The following is a 23517-nucleotide window of genomic DNA, read 5'->3' on the forward strand; positions in this document are numbered from 1 at the left end:
TGGCATAATGGCTGAAGGGGATTTCAAGCAAACGGGACTAAAATTCCCCTGCTGGGGAAGATGGCTAGGAAGAAAGGAGCAGTCAAACTGAATAATGCTGATCTTTAAAATGTGGAAAATATATGATTTTGTTGTGGAAAAAATCTCAGCCTACTAAAATATTAAATCTTTGGGGGGATCTCAATCACTTTGTGGACACTTGAAAAACAACAATAATTAAATTCTGGGGGGAGAGAGTACCCTTGGGCCTTGAGAGATTGGTGAGGAGTGTGTGAACTGGGGTGGGGAAGGAGCTGCTTGAAAGCAAAGGTTGAAGCACAAACTGTCTCCAGGCCAAGAATACCATGTGTACATGGGGAGTCAACTTGAAACCATTGGGGCTGCTTACAAATTAGTGTTAAGCAAGTGTTGGAGGCATTGATCCAGAAAAATAAATCTGCCAACTTCATGAGAAAGTTTGACCAAAAAGTGTTTAGCTTCAGGATGAAGTGAAGCTCTGGTATGAAGGCTCTGCGGGAGGGAGATGTTAGTACTGCACTGTACAGAGCCAGAGCTCGCCTTAACAACACCCGAGGTGCTTGTCTGCCTGATGTGGCCCTTTCACACATATGGGCCAACTGGGCTGGAAATGTGTAGTTTTTATGTATGTACATACATATGCATAAAAGTGCAATGCCCCTATGTGTAGGACTTCCAGATCTTGGTCAGTCTGTTAGGGCTACTGCTCTGAATGTCTGGAAATCTCAGACAAATGGCCAAAACCTCAGGGAGGCCCAGCCCTGGGAGAAAAGTGCCAGACAGTGAGTTTTTTTAAGAGGCATTTGGACTGATATGGAAAGAAGAAGTAGAGCAGTGTGGGCTGCGCAGGCAGGAGGAAGAGGCATCGTCCCAGGAGGGGCTCTGGGGAAGACCAGTCCCAGTTCTGGGAAAGGTGGGTGGCAGAAACAGAAAGTTTTTGTGGGAAGACATGGTTAGAAACGTGAGAGAAGGCTACTGCTTGTTGAGCAGAGCCTCAGAGAGGTGAAGCTGAAGTCAAGGTGATTGCTAGCAAGCACAGAGTGTTTTTCCATGAGGATGGGAAGTTACAGCTGGGTGGCTTTAGACATCTGCTGAGCTTCCAGGGACCTGGTGCTCCCTGGTTAATGGTGGGCAGGATTACCTTCAGGGAACTGTGTTGTGTCTGTGTGCTTGTGAGTAGAAGTTGTTCCTGGACTCCATGGAAGGTTTGGAGGGATGCAGAATGCCCTGGAGAAGTCAGGCTGGAGTGGTGGGTGGGATGCAGCGAGGGACTCCAACTGGGAAAGAAAGGGAGGACTGGAAGTGCTCTTTGCAGATTTAAGAAGGGAACAAAAAATGGCTTGAGCACTGCTGTACCAGAAGATGGCCGGGAGATCAAGTTATGGATGTGATGGGACTAGGAAATACAGGATTTTTCTTTGAGGAAACATTACACCACTAAAAGTTTTGTAATTATCAAATGGCAGGAACAGCAAGAATGTCACTGCCTTGACTTGCTTTCTCTTGATGTTATCCTGGAGTGAAACTACCAGTGAATACACCCAGGCCTGCTATCTGATATGAATTACACCACTCTATTCTGAAGTAAATATTTTGATGTGTGCAGGGGAACCTTCACATTTACACCACTGTAGCAAAGCTCAAAGATGTGCCTTTTGTGCTTTGCTTCAGCCCTGTATGTGTGTGCCTGGGTTTCTGCATGTTGCATCCCACGCTTAGGACCACACGCTCTATCTGAAGGAGCACCTGGACTGAGTAACTCTACAGTTGGCCTCACAGAGTTTGACTAGCATTAAAAAAGAAGATTTGAATGCAGACCAGCTGTTGGGCCAGCTCTGCAGTGTGTGTGTAAAATGTGATGTTGGTTGACTTTAGGGGAGATATACCCCTTGACGCTGCCTAAAATCAGGAACGTCGTCTGGCCAGCAAGGCTCCTACAACTTATGCCTTGCACATTGTCAAGTAGAGCTTCCATCGCAAGAGTCAGAGGGCTGTCCTGGCACACCCTCTCCTCTCCCACCCTGTTTTCCCATGATTTAGAAAATTTCTTAAAAAACAGAGATACATGAGACTGGTCCAGTGTAATGCTTGGCCTGATTTACTTGGATGTGCCCTTGTTTTGCTTCAAAATTTTTTCCTTCGTTCCAGCTGCCCATTAGTTTGAGGTATAATCCAAAAATCCATAGCAAATTCTTCTGTCGAGCGTTGTCCTTTGTGTAATTTGAAAGAGAGATGCATAATCCTGGTCATTGATGTTGAAATGCCAAGCATGCCGGGCAGTAATCCGGGCAGAGGCTGAGCTGCAGCCTTCGCTCCCCAGTGTAAAGGCACAGCTCCATCTTGTGGGCATTTGTCCCATCGTCTTCCTCACCACAGTGGCAGCTCTGGACAACATAGAATCATAGAATTGTTTATGTTGGAAAAGACCTTTAAGATCATCAAGTCCAACTGTTAACCTAACCCTGCCATCCCACCACTAAACCATGGCCCTAAGCACCTTGTCTGCCTGGCTTTTAAATACCCCCGGGGGTGGGGGCTCAACCACTTCCCTAGGCAGCCCCTTCCAGTGCCTGACAACCCTTTCTGCGAAGAAATTTTTCCTAATGTCTAACATCATGTGATCCTGGACCTACCACCTTTGGCCAAGTTATTCTGGGGGAGAAGGTTCAGCTCAGTGATTTACTGTATGGTTTTTAAAAGCTGGATAAATATAGCTACTATACAGCTGGAAACAAAACCAGTGCAAGCTGGTTGGATAAACATGGTTTTAGATTAATAGATGTTATTGAAACCACTGTGCACTGAACCAAAACGCTTCGTGTAACCAAGCCAATGCCTAACACAACAAAGCACATCTTGCCTGGCACCTATTAACAACAACTTCTTGCGTGGCCTGTCTAGATCACTGCGCAAACAACCCTTGCCAAAATGGAGGGACCTGTTCTCTCACTCATGGCCATAGGATGTACCACTGTACCTGTCCCGAGGAATTCACGGGCGAGGACTGTCAGATGAGTAAGTATCTTTTTCCATGTGCATTACAACATGGAATACAAGCAGTAAGTAGAGCTCATTAAAATTTGCTTAATGAAAAGGTAGTGCTGTTGTGACGGGAGAGACCACTGCAGCATGAATGTTTATGTAGGTGGATTTCCAAATAGTTATGACAGACAATCCATTACTGACAGGACAGATGAAAATAGCTTGATTATAAACCCAAGCATGTTCTGAGCCAGTGAGATATTAAGCTACGGGAAACACAAAGAGCCTCTTCCCCTCCCTTTGGTGTTTTGGGGATTTAAATATCCCTTACATGGTTGGAAACGACTAATAATATAATCCAGTAGGTAAGGCAGGGAGACATGAAAAAACAACAAAATTTCAGGTGACGCTTTATGTATATGCACACATGGGTCTCTTATGACTTCTCCTGTGATGTCAGCTTTACACCTGGACAGCTACCCCACCTTCGGGGTAGTCATTTTCCAAAGGAGGAGACTCAGGCCAAAAGGCTTTGCTTGGGTTATTTTTCCAGTTTTATGGTGGTCTCACTCCCAATTTACTGCACATCGGGTGAGGAATTAGGCTTTTACACCAAGGATTTTCAGTTGCACTTGCTGTTGTTTAGTGAAGGCTTCTGCCTGCAGCTCTAGACTTCTCTCTTGATGCAAGCGAAGAAGGCTTTTTCAGTCCTGGTGCTCCACTGTCTCTACCACAGCCCTTCATCTGTGGGACAGATGCAAGTATATAGCACTGATTTGATTTTTTGTGTTTGCTGAATGAACTTTTGGAAGGGCTGATGAACTTTTGGAATGGTGCTGCTGTCACACTCACGGGGCTGTAGGAGAAAGCCTTGAGGTCCTTGGAGCTGCTGCCACAGTGGCTTAGTGCCTCCACACTATGGAGGCTGGCTTGTTTGAGAAGCACTGTCAAAAACCATGTATCTGCTCAATGGGAAAAAAGGGATGAGCAGGGAATGATGGGGACTGTGGTGCCATTCCTGGCAAGAAATAACCTCAGAAAGCTTGTGTTGTTTTTTAAACTGCATTTCAGAGAAATGTTTTGACAACAGTCTCTATGAGTTCTTTGATGTGGACATGAGCTGGTCAAGAGTCCAAGAAGGAGCTGTGGAGCAGTGCATGTGTGTGAACGGCCAGATCGAGTGCAAGAGTGTCGAACACAAAAGTAAGGCACTGTTTTGTATTACAGCTATTGGCCTGCAGGGACTGGGAATAAAGGGCAGTAAGGAGATCAAAGCCTGAGTGGTGTTATACACAGTAATGCTGCCCTCACAGCTCGTGTACCCTCCCCAAAAGAGAAGATTTAGCTTACCTTTCCGTGTGTGAGCAGTAACACTGACCAAGGAAATCACTTCAACTTGGCATCCGTATTTGAGGAAGCAATTATATGCATTAAGCTGAGTTTTAGGGACACAGTTCAGTGTTTTCTTTACCAGGAATGCAATCCTGAACCCAGCATGTAAGAATATGCAACAGACTATACAGTAGAAGGGGTAAAATTTCTGACTTTCTGAGCTCTCTTCCGAAGCTGCAGCATGCCTGAGAGGCACACCCTCCTCTACTCTTCCCCTGCACACCTACAATTGCTTCACATTGTTGTTTCACCTCTGGGATTTTTTTCCCAAGCCTATCCCACTCTTGAGTCACCAGCAGGTAAACCCTGCCTGCTTCCAGGATCCCATTTGCCCTGCGCCGACCCCAGAGTCCCTGTGGTTTTTGGCCCAATATCCCCATTCCTGGCTGCAGTGATGCTTCTATTATGAAGCCTCCTCCTTGTTTTGAGGCTCCCAGGTGCCCAACACAGGCCAGCTAGGTGCAGGCCACGTACTTTGGGTTGTCACTTAGTGGATTAAGGCAGCACAGCACCTCCCTTTTGGAAGGAGAGATGGTGGGAAACAAACTGGTGTGCCTCCCCTATATACATGCTCTGGTATGGCTATTCTGTTATTCAGTATAGCTGACTTTCACCCTACCCTTTGAAATAGGCAGGTGCTTTTATTCCCAAATGGAATACACAAATGGAAACTAAAGCATGGAGAGAGTCAGTGGCTTTCTAGGACATTGGGAGTCCATGGGAGAGTTGGAAAATTTGATAGGACTTAATACTTCCCAGTCACAGAGCCTAAATATTTAACTGAGCTCCCTGCTAGATACGCTATTATAAATTTCAGTGCAGCTCAGGGGCAAACTTGGAATTGGCAGAACCCTCTGTACAGAAAGAAATGCTAATGCCACCACCATTGCCGCTAGTAATAATCATCACCACCCCCATTTTACCTATTGTTCATTGGTAATATTTTTCAATAGCTGTGCTGACATCCAATAAAAGTAAAACCAAGGAGGCAGACCTCAGTAGGCAGAAATCAGCAGTTTCCTTTTCTTCAATTTCTATCAAGTGTAGGTCTGAGATGAGTAAAAAAGGAAAAACTTCCCCAAAATATATGCACAGAGAAGGTGTACTAAAGTAAGTTAAAACGGACTGATTCTCTTGAATACTTTCTACCTTTGGTTTGATCTCTGGTTTCTGCTTGTAGGTTGTGTTCATGACCCTTGCATGAATGGTGGAGAATGTAAAATGATTACCTTCAGCGGGAAAATAGTATGTGATTGCAAAGGAAATTATGCAGGAAAGTACTGCAATATTGGTAAGTTCAACAACCTGCCGGAGGGCAGGGACTTTGGGGTTTTCATCTGGGTGTGAATCTGGTGGGTTTTGCCTCTCTCTTGTATTCTGCCTTTGCAGACATTTCTTGTGATAGCTGAAGAGTCACCCAGAACTTCACAAACAAGTGTTTAATGTATTCCTTCAGTGTAAAACATAACACACTCTTCTTCACTGAGACCCTGATTCTAAAAATATTTGTTCATGTACTTAACTCTATGGAAAATTAAACACAGAAATTTTAATCCAATTACTCATGCCCATAAAATTAACTACATGCTTCCATTTTGCAGGATCAGTCGCAGAGTTGTACTCTAGTGCAAATGCTTCCCCACATACCCCTGCATCTTACCCTGTCCCCTCAGAAAGTAGGGATTTATGCTCTGACAAAATCTGTCAGCTGGCTGTATTTGGTAGCACTAGATTGATGTGGGAAGTAGATAAATATAAAACCCACGCCCTTTGTTTGGGTTACCTTGTACATTAAATTAATAGCATGTTTAGCACAGTACAGCTTACCTAAAAAATCCTTACTTTCACTGGTGGGTCAGGGCAGAGAAAATCTGCCTTCTGATGCCTATTTGTTAGCTCTGTGTTGCTTTTTATGAGATGCTACATAGTTTTTGTTATAATTTTCCTCCAGAATATTTAACATTTTTCACTGCAGGGGTTAAATCTGCTTGTAAAGCTTACCTGCATGCTAAATCCTCAAGTTATATCAGTGGCTACTTTTAAAATACAGCAGGTTTTAGGCATAAATTATACTAGACCTTCAGTAATACCAGCCTGTGATCCCATCAACTCATGTCTTTCTGAGTACATAGATCCCAGGGCTCATCAAAATTGAAGACAAGACTCCTGGTAGCTATGGTGGGCAACTAGTTGTTCCGAAAAGGTGATGGGCTAAAAAGCCACGGTAATGAACACTGGAATTGGTATCTGGTATTCTTTTTTGTTATTCTGATGATTAACAAATGGTGTAGCCAGCTATTCAAGCTGGAAAAAATAATCCATTTGGGAGACCAGCAGTACAGCTGGAATAACAAATAGCAGGAGTGAATGGGCAAATTGAATGGCGTATGAACTGGTCCTGAACCTTCACTCATGAGGCACCCAATGAATTGTGTGACATGGGCTTGTGACTTCTTAAGTCCCTCCTAAGGAGCGATGCCGTCTGGTTTTTTGTCCCGTAGCTGCCCCAGTGAGGTTTGTCCCAGGCTTTGCGAATACTGCTGCGATGATTTGGGCAAGGGGCTGCATGTGCACGGGGAGGACTGCGCGCTGCTCATCTTCAAATAAAACCGCTTTTCAGATTCCTATTTCTTTATCAGCTTCCCCTGCCCAAAGCGGCAACACTGTGCATAAACATCCACCCAGCATGGCCTGGATTATAAATATCAGGATGACAGTGCTATAGCTGTAATACTGGTTTCTGTCTGAGTAGCTTAGAACAAGAAATAAGCAGGTGCTCTTTGATTACTTGAAAATAATAAAGCAAACATTTGGTTTGCTAAACAAATGGCTTTAGATGCTTACAATCCATCTGTGTTCGACTGCCTAACACCCCCACACAAAACGGGAACTGAAGGATTGTGTTTATGTGTCAGGGCCTTGCAAACAAGTTTAAAAATGAAAAAACCCTCGTTGCCAGGATTTAGTCATTCTAAATTAATGCAAATAAATTAGTGCTGGGGTCTGTAGACCTGGTAGTATCATCACACGAGGGCAATGGCATTCTGGTGAAAGCACTGGGAGCTTGTGCTCTCAGAGCACATAGAACAGATTTTTAAATAAATGTCGGATTAATTTTTTCTTCGTCCCTTCAATGTGATGCTGTGAGCACAGCTGGCTTTTTTTCCTTTATTTTCCTTTTTACTGTCTTGTAGAGTTTCCCTTGTCTTAACAGGACTGAATTTTGAGGTCACCCTTCAGTCTGAACAGCTTGTGGTGATACCTATTGATTGAGAGAAAGTTACAGTGTCTCCAAAATGTACTTTATTCTGAATTATTCACTTATAGAGGCAACCTTAAACCTGAGTGGTGATGCAAAAATGTCATCTTTTTTTTTGTTGTTAAAAAAAGAAAGCAATCAATTTGATAAAGAGTAAGTACCCCAAAACGTTTATTGGGCTGTGATATGAGGTCTCTGATGATAATCTCTGTCCTTGATTTCTACAAAGAATAACCAATTTTCATATGCTTCAAATGGAAAACTGGCTAATTTATCTGGATGTCATGCTCACAAACATTAATAAACCAAATGCCATCCTGGATCGCAAGTCTAAGTACTATTGTGGGTTGAGCACTGGCAAAGCAAAGGATGGCTGAGGAGTAATGCCAGAAGCAGGGAGTTACTGAGAGATGCTTCTGGTTGGGGATTTCTCAGCAGATGGCTGGACCATCATATTTAATAGACCTTTACCTGTTTACTGTGAATTTGTCTAAACTCTTTAGAACTCCTTTATGCTTTTACCTTTCACAGCATGCCGTGTCAATAAGTTTCAGAATTTAAATAGATGTGATGAGAAAGAGTATTTTCTATTGTTAGCTTAAAACCTACTGCCTGAAAATTTCATTCCCCTCCCTCCCCCCTTAAACAGTGAGCAACAGACAATAATCATAACTTTTGTGATTTTACAGATATCTATTTATCTGTCCAATAGTTTTTTCTTTTTTTGGACTACAGGTTCCCTGTCAGGACTTCAAAATCGTCTTTTCACTGTTCTTAAAATCCTCTTGCAAACAATAATTTTTTATATCTATCTATCTATCTATCTGTATCTCCAAGCTATTATCATAATGGCCATGGAGTTACTGGCAAATTATGAGCTAACTTAAAAAAAAAAAAGAGAGGTAATAAATGTAACAGAGGAGATACCTATAACAAAGAAGATCGATATGCAAAAGACAGTTTCTAATATAGATTTCTATTCTTTGTGGTAATACATTATTTTCTAGCCCTTAAAGAAGAAACCTTCAGTACTAAAGAAAGAACTACCATTGCAAAAAATGGTCTAACACAGTTTATATGCATAAGATTTCAGTGTAGTTTAAATTCAAAGGAAATTAGATAAATCACCAACAAATTCCTCCCCAAACAGCTGCTGTTTAAAATTATTCACAGATCCATTTTTAATTAACTTTAATTCATAATAATTGCACTTAAATATGCACTTATTTTCAGAAATAAGGCTTTTGTATTAAGAGAGTAACTGTATTCACTTTGGAGACTGAGTTCTTGCTGAGAGAGCTCTGAATCCAGGCTTTAAGGGAAAATTCAGAATTAATTATCAAAGCATGAGTAGCAATAGTTGACCTATTGTACAGAGAAAGCTATAGAAAGGGTCCAGACGCAGCCAATTTGATTTCTCATCCAGTGATAAATGTGAGAAACCTGAGAAGAATGTGAGCATGGTATTTTATCTCTGGCCCAAGCTGGTATAGGGAGTGGAAAGGAAATTTTTAGGTACATGCTTAACTTCAGAAATATTTAGCTTCATTGGAGGTGATAATTTATGACAAACAGTTATAAACATGGAATTGTAAAATTACTTTGACATTTTATGTTTCTTTGAACAGACAGGAGCCATGGTAGAGATGTTGGGTGGATACAGGGGGGCACACCGCTAAAGAAAGAGGAGGAGCAATTTGGCCAGAGGACAGATAATTCATTGTAATAAGCATTTATGTAGATGTTAAAGGGAGTTGGAGGGTGAAGGAAGGAGCTGTAGAGGGTTTTTTTTAAGGGATTGGTGCCTTTAAGGTTTCTATGGTTGAAAACCCACCATTACATTCACACTATCGGCCTTAGTTGCAAGTGGGAACTAATATATATTGTGCCCTGTCTCCTGGGTAAAAGCACTTCCTTCTCCTTACCATTGCTTTGGTGCTATTTTTGGGTGTGGATTGTTAGTAGATTTGGGGGTCTCATTTGTATTTTTAGGCTTATTCTTGATTCATTGGAGGGTACATTAGTGGGATATCTTTATTTTGTTTAATTAGCAGCCAAGCCTTCTCCTGAAACATTTAGTCCATGTAGGTGACTTTGTTGTGTTACTGTTGATCAGAGGAATAGCTGGTAGTCACATGTGGATAACTGAGGTCGGTTTTAACACCACATATTTCAGTGGTTTGTCAGCTTTTAACTGGATTTTTAGCGTGTAGAATTACCTTAATCATTGGGTGGTACAACGTTCTTGATGGCTAGCTGGGTTATTTCTGGCCCGTTTGTTGTATCAAGACTCAGCAACAACTCAGGGCCTGTTCTTGTGAAACTATTTGTAAAAATAAAATATCCGTGTAATAAAGTAAATCAGTAGGATGGATGAGTCGTGGCAGACCTGTGCTTTTCATGATTAAACTAGGTAGAAAGCAGGCACATGGAAAGCCTGTTCGGATTTATCACTGTGGCTCTGGGTTCCAGCAGGTGGTAGGTTTAAGAGTATTGGGAGGACTGCAGAGGGGATTATATGTTTTGAGGTTTCTTTGGGTTAAGGTTTAGGTAGCAATAATGGTTTTGCTAGTGTTGGTCATCATGAAGGACAAAGCTGTTGAAGATATTTTTGAACTCTTTAGGTTTTCTAGTGTTTTGGTTTTTGCTTTTGGTTTTTTTTTGGTTTTTTTTTTTTTTTTTTCTTAGTTAGGCTAGGGGTAATGGAATTAGAGGGGTACCATGGCTTTAAAGAAAGTATGAGTTGGAATGCTAATTGTGGAAGGTTTATGGTTATATAAGGAGATGTGTTGTTGTATGTCAGAAGTAGGCTGAAGATTTTTAGAAAAGGAAGATGACAGAATAGTTGAATATATAATTACACACAGGAAAAAAACTTCTTGGCCACATCTCTGGGTGTTAAACTGGGGGAGTTTTAGGTAATAAAAGAATTGAAAAAGACAGCAAACCCACCTTTTTAGTGGTTGTTTTACTGAAATAGGATGTTAGCAGTTTTCTTTTAAAAAAAGGTACTTTAGTAAAGAAAATTCAGCTCTGGAGGCTGGAGGGAAAGTTTTAAATCCTTTTCTTCTGAAGAAGACAGTAAGAAGAAGATAATGAGTCTTAACTTTTTGGTTTATGTTTACCGATGTTCTTCTATAAACTATTAGAAAACTTTTGGATTAGTGTTTAATTTTTTATTTTCTACGAGGCCAGGGGGAAAAAAAGAAATAGGGTGAAGTATAATAACACGGTCAGCTGGCTGAAAATGATAAATGAGTATTCAACCAGTCACTCCTCCACTGAGCTTGGATAAGTAGGTCTGCTACTACGAGTTGAAGAGGATTTGTAAGTGGGGCTGAGATACTGCTTGTTGTTTGCATGTATGGAGCATCAGAATGAGTAATAAAACCAGGATGGAAAAGAATAAGGTTAGTATTCCTCCATGGTTGAGGAAAAATGGATGGAATAGCAGATAAAAAAACATCATTATGGTTTGATATGGCTTGGAGAGATGACTACATGGTTTGCAGGGTTTACCCCTGCTTTATGGGTCCCCTCTGAGGTTGCATGAGGGCAGGGCAAGTGTTAAAGCAAAGTTAATGAAAAGGAAGCCTAGGGCACTGTTGAAGAAATAGTGAGGACAGGTTGGATTTTTATCAGATTTTAAATTATTTCAAAATGATTCAAATAACGCTGGAGTTCCATGGACAAAAACTAGGTCTAGTAGGCTATCACCTGCAATGATAAATGGTAGGAGGATTTGGAAGATGAAGAAATGAGTGAGCATGGCATTATCATCTGAGAACCCACCTCTGATTCATTGCCCTAAGATAGTGCCAGTATAGGGGGTGGTGGACAGACTAGTGATCACCATGGCTTCACAAAACGATAATTATAAGGTGGTGTTTATGGAGGTGTTAGATGCGAGCAACAATAGAGATGCTACTCTGATGTCCCAGGTTTCTTTACAGAGTTAGGAATTATGATAAAGATTTTGGCTGATATACAGGAAAAAAACAAATGGAGAAAGGAGCACCATATGCATGGAGGTTATGGATTAGTCCTTTACACTTAACATCTTGGCAAATGTGGGCTGGAGAGGAGAAAGCTAATGAGCTATGCTGTCAGCAGTGTAGCATATAGCAAGGATTAACCCTGTAAGGATTGAGTGATAAGGCAAATTCCAAGGGATAGGTAAAAATTTCTCCAGTCAGAGATAGGAGTAGCTTGGAGATCAACAGAGGACATAATTTTTACAAAAAAAATATGCTTTTTTTCAGATGTTGGTGGACACTAAGGTTTCTGTGGTGCCTTCTGTGTGCCTGCCTTTTTAGATGACAAGTCTTCATTGTAATTCTAATATAAACTAATATGATTAATATTAGCAGCTGATAATATGAAGCAGATGCTTCGTCCTTACTCTTATGATAGGGTGCCTGACTTGGCAGCAGTGTTAGTTATTGTGTGCTGGTTAATTCAAGGCCGTAAAGGTGTTTTTAATCCTATTTTTTATTTATTTGCGACATGACAGTGGTATCAGTTGCTTATCTTTTATAGAGGACACATCTCTTGAAACGTGAAAGGACTGACGTCTTTTAATCCATGCAATCTGTTTTGGTGTATAATTGCCAGTTAGGAAGGTGGTTGAAGGGAGGATGCTTTTGGTTGAAGGTAGACATGGTACAGCAGCTCACAGGCTTTCAGCTCACCCCTTGGACTGCTGCAGAAATCTCCATTGCATTGTTTGGCTCTCCCATTGCCTGCTTTCTCCCACCAGCCCGTGCTAGGTGCTCCAGAGACCGCCGCCCCCCCTCATTAGTGGCTCTCTACAGAGCAACTGCTCATCCACTGACCATCACTAATTGCTATACAGTCCGTTTCTTTTCCTGTCCAGAGACTTATCTTGGGTCATACTCTTAACATGTCAGGACCTACAGGTACATTCAAAAGAATGAAAGCTTTCACTACTAATTAGGACTCAGATACTCTTGAAAATCTCATAAGGTGGTCCATATGACAAGTTGTTTCCCTGTCTGAGTAATATAGCACTGAGATTTGCTTGTTACTGCTGAAATTTCTTTCCTCTACTTATTGACAACCTGTTTCCTAAATATGTTGCTCCTTTTATCTCTATATACTTACCTGTTTGATTGCATTTATGATTCTGTAAATCATAACTATTGTGCTATTGAAGATAATCAATACAAAAATGAAATGGAAAAAGAGCCAGTCCTTCCTCTTATCTAGGATATTACTTTTCTAAGCTTTAAGAAAATATTGACAGAGGTTATAGATTTTTGGATTTAAACCTTTATATGAAAAAATTCAACTTACTCAGAAGGCGGATTTGTACATTAGCTTTTATAACAAACATAAATCTCTTCAATTTAGCTCGGTTGATCTAAGTATTTGCAAGTATGAAGGTACAAAGATAGTTTGAAGAAGAAATATATTAAAAAATAAATCTAGTTTCTGTGAATGGAATGTGCCATCCTTATGTTAGGATGCAACTAAAAGAAATCTTTCGCGCATATAAATCACTTTGTTTTCCCAGTCTTAAATCCATCCTTGTTCTACATGGTAAGTTTCTATTATATTTAACTCATTATGAAATGATGATAATTTTTTCCATGTTTGTGCCTAGTTTGGGGCTCAGGCAGATTGTTTGTGTGTTTCATAATCAGGCTATGGTTTCAGCAGGGATTTATTTCAGTGTAAGCTGATGTCAGTCCAGAGGTTTTATTGCTATTCAACAAACCAGAAAGCAGCACAACTATTTGAATCAATTATTTGTTATAAATTAGTGACATGCATCATCTGCTGTTGTATTAAATCATAAGCCCAAACAGAAATGTTGAAATCTAGATAAAAGTTATAAACATCTGATTGAATTATATAGAAATACAGCTATATAGATATATAGCTTTCCTGCTTGGAGAGATGACTACATGGTTTGCAGGGGTAAAGTTTTATGGGTCCCCTCTGAGGTTGCATGAGGGCAGGGCAAGTGTTAAAGCAAAGTTAATGAAAAGGAAGCCTAGGGCACTGTTGAAGAAATAGTGAGGGCAGGTTGGATTTTTATCAGATTTTAAATTATTTCAAAATGATTCAAATAACGCTGGAGTTCCATGGACAAAAACTAGGTCTAGTAGGCTATCACCTGCAATGATAAATGGTAGGAGGATTTGGAAGATGAAGAAATGAGTGAGCATGGCATTATCATCTGAGAACCCACCTCTGATTCATTGCCCTAAGATAGTGCCAGTATAGGGGGTGGTGGACAGACTAGTGATCACCATGGCTTCACAAAACGATAATTATAAGGTGGTGTTTATGGAGGTGTTAGATGCGAGCAACAATAGAGATGCTACTCTGATGTCCCAGGTTTCTTTACAGAGTTAGGAATTATGATAAAGATTTTGGCTGATATACAGGAAAAAAACAAATGGAGAAAGGAGCACCATATGCATGGAGGTTATGGATTAGTCCTTTACACTTAACATCTTGGCAAATGTGGGCTGGAGAGGAGAAAGCTAATGAGCTATGCTGTCAGCAGTGTAGCATATAGCAAGGATTAACCCTGTAAGGATTGAGTGATAAGGCAAATTCCAAGGGATAGGTAAAAATTTCTCCAGTCAGAGATAGGAGTAGCTTGGAGATCAACAGAGGACATAATTTTTACAAAAAAAATATGCTTTTTTTCAGATGTTGGTGGACACTAAGGTTTCTGTGGTGCCTTCTGTGTGCCTGCCTTTTTAGATGACAAGTCTTCATTGTAATTCTAATATAAACTAATATGATTAATATTAGCAGCTGATAATATGAAGCAGATGCTTCGTCCTTACTCTTATGATAGGGTGCCTGACTTGGCAGCAGTGTTAGTTATTGTGTGCTGGTTAATTCAAGGCCGTAAAGGTGTTTTTAATCCTATTTTTTATTTATTTGCGACATGACAGTGGTATCAGTTGCTTATCTTTTATAGAGGACACATCTCTTGAAACGTGAAAGGACTGACGTCTTTTAATCCATGCAATCTGTTTTGGTGTATAATTGCCAGTTAGGAAGGTGGTTGAAGGGAGGATGCTTTTGGTTGAAGGTAGACATGGTACAGCAGCTCACAGGCTTTCAGCTCACCCCTTGGACTGCTGCAGAAATCTCCATTGCATTGTTTGGCTCTCCCATTGCCTGCTTTCTCCCACCAGCCCGTGCTAGGTGCTCCAGAGACCGCCGCCCCCCCTCATTAGTGGCTCTCTACAGAGCAACTGCTCATCCACTGACCATCACTAATTGCTATACAGTCCGTTTCTTTTCCTGTCCAGAGACTTATCTTGGGTCATACTCTTAACATGTCAGGACCTACAGGTACATTCAAAAGAATGAAAGCTTTCACTACTAATTAGGACTCAGATACTCTTGAAAATCTCATAAGGTGGTCCATATGACAAGTTGTTTCCCTGTCTGAGTAATATAGCACTGAGATTTGCTTGTTACTGCTGAAATTTCTTTCCTCTACTTATTGACAACCTGTTTCCTAAATATGTTGCTCCTTTTATCTCTATATACTTACCTGTTTGATTGCATTTATGATTCTGTAAATCATAACTATTGTGCTATTGAAGATAATCAATACAAAAATGAAATGGAAAAAGAGCCAGTCCTTCCTCTTATCTAGGATATTACTTTTCTAAGCTTTAAGAAAATATTGACAGAGGTTATAGATTTTTGGATTTAAACCTTTATATGAAAAAATTCAACTTACTCAGAAGGCGGATTTGTACATTAGCTTTTATAACAAACATAAATCTCTTCAATTTAGCTCGGTTGATCTAAGTATTTGCAAGTATGAAGGTACAAAGATAGTTTGAAGAAGAAATATATTAAAAAATAAATCTAGTTTCTGTGAATGGAATGTGCCATCCTTATGTTAGGATGCAACTAAAAGAAATCTTTCGCGCATATAAATCACTTTGTTTTCCCAGTCTTAAATCCATCCTTGTTCTACATGGTAAGTTTCTATTATATTTAACTCATTATGAAATGATGATAATTTTTTCCATGTTTGTGCCTAGTTTGGGGCTCAGGCAGATTGTTTGTGTGTTTCATAATCAGGCTATGGTTTCAGCAGGGATTTATTTCAGTGTAAGCTGATGTCAGTCCAGAGGTTTTATTGCTATTCAACAAACCAGAAAGCAGCACAACTATTTGAATCAATTATTTGTTATAAATTAGTGACATGCATCATCTGCTGTTGTATTAAATCATAAGCCCAAACAGAAATGTTGAAATCTAGATAAAAGTTATAAACATCTGATTGAATTATATAGAAATACAGCTATATAGATATATAGCTTTCCTTTATACTTCAGCTGTGGTTAATGTTCATTAATTTGCAAACTCTGATACAGTGGGTGCTGCTGTTATTCTCACTTTCACAGACAAGTATTAGTGCACGAAAATGTGAAGCAATTTGCTTCAAGCCAGGAACAGTCCAGCCCTGGGGCTGCTGCCATGCAATCTCCTGACCCTGTGCATTAGACTTCACATTCTCATCGTTGAAGAGTGGAAAAGACGGTAACTGCTTTCTTCAGTGCAGTCTATGACTACCTGACCACTTCCCCAGATATTTAGAGATTTTCAGGGGCACAGGGAGCTACTGAAATATAACCCAAATCTTCCTTTGGGAGCAGTGCTAGGTTAATGTGGATGCCCTTCAAAGCTCTTTGCATGGTGTTTGTTTAATTTTGCATAGGAATATTTGCCTTATTGCTTTCAGAATACCTGGAGGGTGTGTGGTTGTGGGTGTGTGTGTGTTTTCAGTGTTTTATCTGATGGAGTGAGATGTCCATAAGAGCAATCTCTACAAATGCTGGAGCCTCCCTTCTGTCACACGTTTCTTGCTAGCTCAGACTAGCGGTTAGCTACGCTTGCAGTGGGTGAAGAGCAGCTCCCTGATATCAAACACTTTCACACCTTTCATCTCTGAGGGGATCTCATAGCTACCCAGGAAAGGAGATCAGGGAACTTCTGGGTGAATCAAGAAAAGATGGACCCTTCTGCAGGCATCCGATAAGTCTGAGCTCATATGGGAAGGAAAGGTGACTTATACCCTTGTAAAGGATGCCTTGGAGAGCAACACATCCTGCAGTGCTGAGGCAGTGTAAGCAATAAGCTTATGCAGAGGCATAAAATGTCATTGTTCATTGCTATTCATCTTCGTTGTTAATAGATGAAACAGGATCAGGTGGAAATGTCCATTGACAGATGTATTAGAAAGGCTTCAGAGAGATATGAACGTGTCCTGTCTTGCAAATCAGTGGCTCTCTAGTGAGGGTTGACGTGCTCGCTCTGACCGGTCTGGGGGACGTAGCCCTTGGCTCTGGAGCTTTCTGAGGCCCTGCAACAGGAGTGGACATGTGCTCCAGGAAAGCTCTGGATGGAGGATGTTCTCCTAATTCCACCAAGGTTTTCCTTTAGTTTATGATTTTCTAAAGAACTCTTCCATCTGGATAACTGGTAATTAAGACACTGGAGATGACCTCTGGTACAGGCAATTGAAAGGGTTACTTAAAACTATCCTGTCCCAGGATTAGGACCATCGGGGAAAAATATATTTTTATTAACAGAATGAAACATGTTATGCATATCTGTAAGGAACATACAGATACATTGTTTTGTACAGAAAGACTTCCAAAAGAAACTCCAAAAACTGTTCATGTATGTAACTACAGAACCTGAAACAAGATCTGGTGACAAAAAGTCTTGCAAAATGTTTTCAGAAAGTTAGTAATTAGAACTGGTTGGATAACTGCTACTTCAGGTGGCTTTTAATTTTAAGACCTGAAACTGTTTTTTACTGAAAAATTAAAAGGCAAAGAATTGGTTGACATGCTGATAAAATATGCCATCCTAACACAATTAGAATGTTTTATGTGAGCTATGTAAACCTCTTGGATTTTAAAAATAAATCATAACAGGAAATTATTTCTAGCTTTAAATTTTAATATTTTTTTTTTTCTGAGAAGAAACATACAGTGGTGATAGTGGTGTAGGACTGCAGAGCAACTTGAATCTGCATTTGCATCAAAACTTTCATCATCTGCAAGTTTAGGCCATCTCTACTCTTAATGTAGCGATTCGCAGTACCGCAGGGAAGTGAATGAACAAGAAATATATATATATATAATGTCCTCCATTACTTTCTTCCACATAAGACAATAAATATGTTTCAGAGTTATGAGATGTTGCAGAAGCTATAAAGAATTGAGAACGAACAATTCCCAGTCAGAGCAACCCATTAAGAACTGCTGCAAGCAGACCACCTACACACTTTTTCTGACAAAGAAGGAAAAAGAGATTTTTCAGCACTGCAACAGTATTAGAAGGAAAAGATCTATCTGACTGCAACTATAGTTTCAGAGATTTTTTTTGAAAACTCTTCGTCTTGAATTATAGGTGACAAAATGTGTTAGGTTTTGCATATACTTCTTAATGGCCTTAGGTACTTAATGAAGTGCCCTTTAATGAGCTGTGATGGGGGTATTGTGGTGCTACTGCAAGCCAGTCAAATAAAGCTTGCTGGAGCAGAGAATACACAGATGGGAAGCCACTGATGAAACAACTGTGTTTATCTAGATGCTTCTCCACAAGATACAAGATTAAGTCACTTTACTCCTGTGCCCAAAATACTCCTTATAAAACCAAAAAGAAAAAAAACCTGTCTCAGAGATATTACTGTTCCTCTCAACAACTGCAATATGTAATCCAAACTTCTTAGTTACAGGAGGAGAACATGAGGGATGATTTAGAAAGAGGCCAAATTCTTCCAGTTATAATCTTCTGGCAGCTTTAGCAATGACTGGCAGAGCTGATGCAACAGAGATGCATTGGATTTGAAGCCTGACAAGGATGAGAACAACTTGTAAACACCATCTGCAAGATGTCCAAACCATTGGTATTGCAGAATACATCCCCTGGTTCTGCACTGAAACAGAATCTCTTGTTTCACCCTCATAAAAGTAGTCTAAACAATTTCTGAATGTAATAAATACAGTACAAATAAAAACAGCACCTGGCACTTCCCTGGATAAATCAAAGAACTCGGCATACAGCATGATGGTGGTATTTTCATGACACTGTTTCAGGCAAACAAAGCAGCGTAACTTGCAACTTGCCCAGAAAATAAATGGCAGGGTTGCCAAGAAATGGTTTCTATTGCTAGCAACACAAATGATAGAAAAATTATTTTCTGTGAGCTCCTAGGTTATAGTTGTTACATTATGAGTTTGATTTAATGTTATATTCATAGTTATTGAAATAAAGGGAATTTGATTCAGGGGATGGGTGGGAGAAAATGTTGTTTCACCATCTCAGAAGTGTCTGCCAGGCCAAGCTAGAAAATTAATTTTGCTAAGTATTTATATGCTAACTCACACCAAAGTTCTTGCACCAAATTTCTTTACCTCCAGCTCCCAAATGTGTGCCATATGCTTCCTTGTGGTTTTGAGGTCTGTTGCTACACTGATGACTTGGAAGGATAATTGACATCAGCAGTTCATCACTGTGATTCCGTATTTCACTGCTGGTTATATTCCCCAGTTCATGTGTCGCCTTATTCTGTCAAAATAAACAAATCTTTGGCAATAGCTGTCCACACTGTGTGGTGTGATAGAACATCCTCACAGCATGTTTTTCAACAGTAAGGAATATCATGATGTTATATATTTAAGTATGTTTATATGTTTAGAAGAAGATTCCACTAGTCTTGCAGATGTCAAGGATAAGTCACACTGACATGGCTGGGATAAGAAACCCTCTGAGGCTCGGTGACAATTAATCCTCTTTGTACATTAGATGGTTTTGTGTTTCCTTTGGGATACTCTGAGCTGTGTTTTGAGGTGTAGACTTTCTGCTCAGGGTAGCTATTTGTACACAAATGCATCCCCATATGTTTTTCAGCCATAATGCTGGTATGTGCTGTTGATAGATCTTGGCAGCTGAGTATACAGGTCATAGAATATGTATGTGTCAGACCTATCTGAAGAAATAACCCATGTGCAGGTGACAAAGATATGGGTTTTGAATACAAAAGTTCAACCTACTACTTAAATTTTTGCAATATTTGCAATATGTAGCTACATATATATAATATACATGAGTATAGTGTGTATATATATATGGGTATGTATGAGGCCATAAAAAAGAAGTGTTTTCCAAAATCAGGCCTTTTAAGCACTTGCTGGTGGGGCAGGATTGTTTTCACTACTTTACAACACAGATATCTCTATCTGAGCTGGTTGACTTAAGCTCCCTTTACAGTCAATGGAGATTCAGTCAATGTTGTCAAGACTATATGGCAAGATTCATCTCATCTTAAAAAAGTCCAACAGGCTGGATGAGTTTGGTGATAGAAATGCCTGTTTCTCTTAGTTGACTAAAAAGGGAGTCTCCAGTGATGAGCTCAGTTGTGTTTAAAATTAGAGAGGAGGAATCCCAGCCATATTGCTGACTTCGCTGCAGATTGCTGGCTAAAATCTTCCATGCACAGTACAAATTTTAGTCTAATTTTCTGTCGTATTCCTGTTGAATAGTTATTTGTGCGTGTGTAAAATAAGGCTAATTCACTACTGATTTTAAACAGATGTTTTAACTGCTTGGGTTCTTGTTTTATTAAAAAAAAATCCTCGTTTGATGCATTTAATTCCTGTGAAAGGTGAAAGGCACTACACAGAATCGGGCCCACTGTCACTCTCCCATTTGGGACCTCAGCTACGACATAAGTATCTAACATGTAATTAGCATCGATTCCTGACCAGTGTCTTATGCTTTGCCAGTTCCTAGCCATCGGTGCTATGTTGGCAATGGCACAGAGTACAGGGGTACAGCAAAGACCACCATTTTTGGACACAGCTGCTTGCCTTGGGATTCAGACCTGCTTTATCAAGAGCTTCATGTCGACAGTGTTGAGAAAGCAATACAGCTTGGCTTGGGGCCATTCTCTTACTGCAGGTGAGAAAAGTTCATGTTTTCCCTGTATTTGTAATTCAAGAGATGGTTGTATTGTGGTAGGGAGAAGGACCAGGAATTTCATAGCAGGTGTTATCCCTGTCTTGGAACATCCCTGACTTTAACAGCCTGACACGAGGGATGTAAGTGTGCAGAAGACAAGATCTGGTAGACATACTAGATCTATAGCTGGGTCTGCCAAGAGAAGCTCAGACACAAAATAATATTGTAAATTCCAGGTCCTTTTTTTCTCCTGTTTTTTTTTTTGGTTTTTTTTGGTTTTTTTTTTTTTGTTTTTTTTTTTTTTTTTTTTTTTTTTTTTGTTTTTTTTTGTTTTTTTTTTTTTTTTTGGTGGTTTTGGTTGGTTACTTGAAATTGTTCAATCTATGGTTATCTAAAAGGAGAAAGAAATGCACTAGCTGAATTGAAATGGTTAACTTCTGATTTCTAATTCTTAAATTGTGAAATATGTAACATAAATGAAAACCTTTTCAAAAGTGAAAAGTTATTTGAAAATGAAAAATCAAAGAATTATACTGCCATAACGTTGAAATGGTATGCCAAATTCATTCCCTGGATTTCTTCCAGGGCAAAATTATTGCAAACCAGAATTGAATTGCTTCAATTTTGATTGAACCACACATACAATAAACTGAATTTCTGCTAAAGTTTTCTGTTCAGCTACAACGAAAATGTTTGTGATACATAGGTTTGTGCTTTCTCCTGAGCCACTTTATGTTCCCCCTGTCTCTGAGGTCTTCATGAGATCAATGGTTATCCACAAATAAAGGAAATGTTTCCATTTAGAATCCTAGAGATGAGCAAATGCTATATGCAGCAAACTTTAGATGCTTCTCCATAAACTACTAGTTGATGTCTCGGTTTTGGGTTGGGTTTTTTTTTGGTGGTTTTGGTTGGTTTTTTTTGGTTTTTTTGTTTTTTTTTTTTTTTAATGGAAGTTAGACCAGTATTTCAGGAAGATCAGAATGTACTGCACTTCCTGATTTGTTTGGTGATAAAAAGCATGCATTTATGCTGAAGGTAGCTCCTCTTCTCTAACACAGACTAACAAACAGTTCCTACACCCCCCCTTAACTCAGATTGGCTTGTTTTCCAAGGCTTGGTCATGATTCAAGCACTTAATTATAAGATTTATGGTGTCCCAGTACAGCATGGCAATGTATGGGGCACATATTTTATGCTTTGCTGAGTCTTGATCCCATCAATTTTCATCATTTAAGCACAATATTCACTTGCAGATCTGAAATGCAAAGAATAAAATGGTGTAGGAGCTGATGTGTTCACGTTCTGTAGAGCTGAGAAAAAAGCTTTTCACTTTTTTTGTCAGCTTGTTCCAATTTCTGGGGATATCTCTGCTACACTATATAATCCTGCAGATATCTTCTTCTTCAAATAGTCTAATTTAGAAACATTGTTGGCAGAAGATGACTCAACCTGTGTTACTTCTTCAGTTCTGAGAATTTGAAAGTGCTTTAATCTTTTTCTGAGGAGCAGTCAGATTAAAAAGGAAAAAATATTGAAGAATCTTAAAATAATAGATAGTGCTTCTGATAAATCCAACTGAAATTAGAATTACTATTTATCTGGAGCCCTGAATGACTTTGTCTATTTTTCTTGGCCTACTGAAGATCTTTCTGGGTCTTCAAAGTTTCCCTATGTTCTTGGAGGAGTAAACTGGGCAAATTTCTGGTTACTTACATGGCATTGATAAAGACAATTAGGCTGTACTGTGGAGAAACCCTAATGGAATCAAACCAAGACCTGTTTAACACCAAGGTAACAAAGGGCCAAACTTTCTGATATTCCTTTTCATTTTCCCCTTTTGAGGAATATGATATTTTCTTGGGGTAGTCTTTCATTTCCTCAGACTCCCCAGGGAACCTGAACCTGAGCTTCTTAAATTCATTTTTGCGAGCTATTCTTGTTAGGGATTTTCTATGAATCTACCTGTGTTGGAATTTCCTTGCTTAAAAAATCATCTAAAAAAGGAATCGCTCCCATGGGATTTAGTCCTGAAAATAGCTGAGCTGATATCTGTTAAAGCACTCCAGTGTGGGCTGTATTTAAACCACGTGAACATGCTCATGCATCCAAATACTTGTAGGCAAATTTTACGAGTGTCTAGTCATGTGTCTGTATTTCAGGTCCTAGAAAACCTCAGGCTTGGCTAGCTTTAAGAATGGAGAATACAACTGAAAGGCTGCTCACCCGTTTGGTGGTTAGCAGGCGCTTCACAGCTTTGTCAGATGGCTCAAAATGCTGAGGGTCCTGCCAGTCCTCTGCATGGTGCAGAGGAAAAAGCAGAAAACCTCCGGGAAGCTTGGTTAATGCTTGTAATTCACTCTCCCTCTGAATTAACTAGAAATCCAGACGATGATGAGAAGCCATGGTGTTACATCATGAAGGACAACAGTTTGTCTTGGGAGTATTGTGACATTCCATCTTGCGGTATGTAAAGGCCCTCTTAAAATCCATGTTATGAATGAATGAAGAAAGAGTGATTGATACGAGAACAAGCTTTCACTGTATAATTTTGAATGTTCTACTGTTCCCAGGAGTGCTGAATATTTTACTGTTTGTAGTAAATCAAATGGCAACAACAAACTTATTTTTGCATTTTTTTGGAGCTGTGATCCAATCTGTGATTTTCATCCTGAAACAGCGGTGTCACACTACTGCTTTCAGTTAAAATCATCCTGATATCATCAAATTTTCTGCTAGAACATGCAAGACGTCAGAAATGATTGATGCCTTGTACAAATTGTCATCAGTCAGGGAATTACAGGCCCAGAAAAGTGAGTGGGCTTCTGTGAGCAAATAGAGGACAGGATCCTGCAGATGTATGAGGCATAGTATTTAAT

The 23517-nt window shown here is 39.8% G+C and overlaps 1 protein-coding gene across 1 annotated transcript in view; it reads left to right on the forward strand.

Annotated features, from left to right (window-relative positions):
• Positions 1–23517, forward strand: part of HGFAC (HGF activator) — a 46628-nt gene that overhangs the window by 12715 nt on the left and 10396 nt on the right. The window contains exons 5-9 of the mRNA XM_009643209.2: positions 2920–3033; positions 4072–4203; positions 5573–5683; positions 20464–20638; positions 23019–23104. Of these exons, the coding sequence (XP_009641504.1) occupies positions 2920–3033; positions 4072–4203; positions 5573–5683; positions 20464–20638; positions 23019–23104 (618 nt within the window). The remainder of the gene's footprint in view (positions 1–2919; positions 3034–4071; positions 4204–5572; positions 5684–20463; positions 20639–23018; positions 23105–23517) is intronic.

The sequence above is a fragment of the Egretta garzetta genome, unplaced genomic scaffold (genome assembly GCF_000687185.1).
Source record: "Egretta garzetta isolate BGI_Z169 unplaced genomic scaffold, ASM68718v1 scaffold107, whole genome shotgun sequence".
NCBI classification, from domain to species: Eukaryota; Metazoa; Chordata; class Aves; order Pelecaniformes; family Ardeidae; genus Egretta; species Egretta garzetta.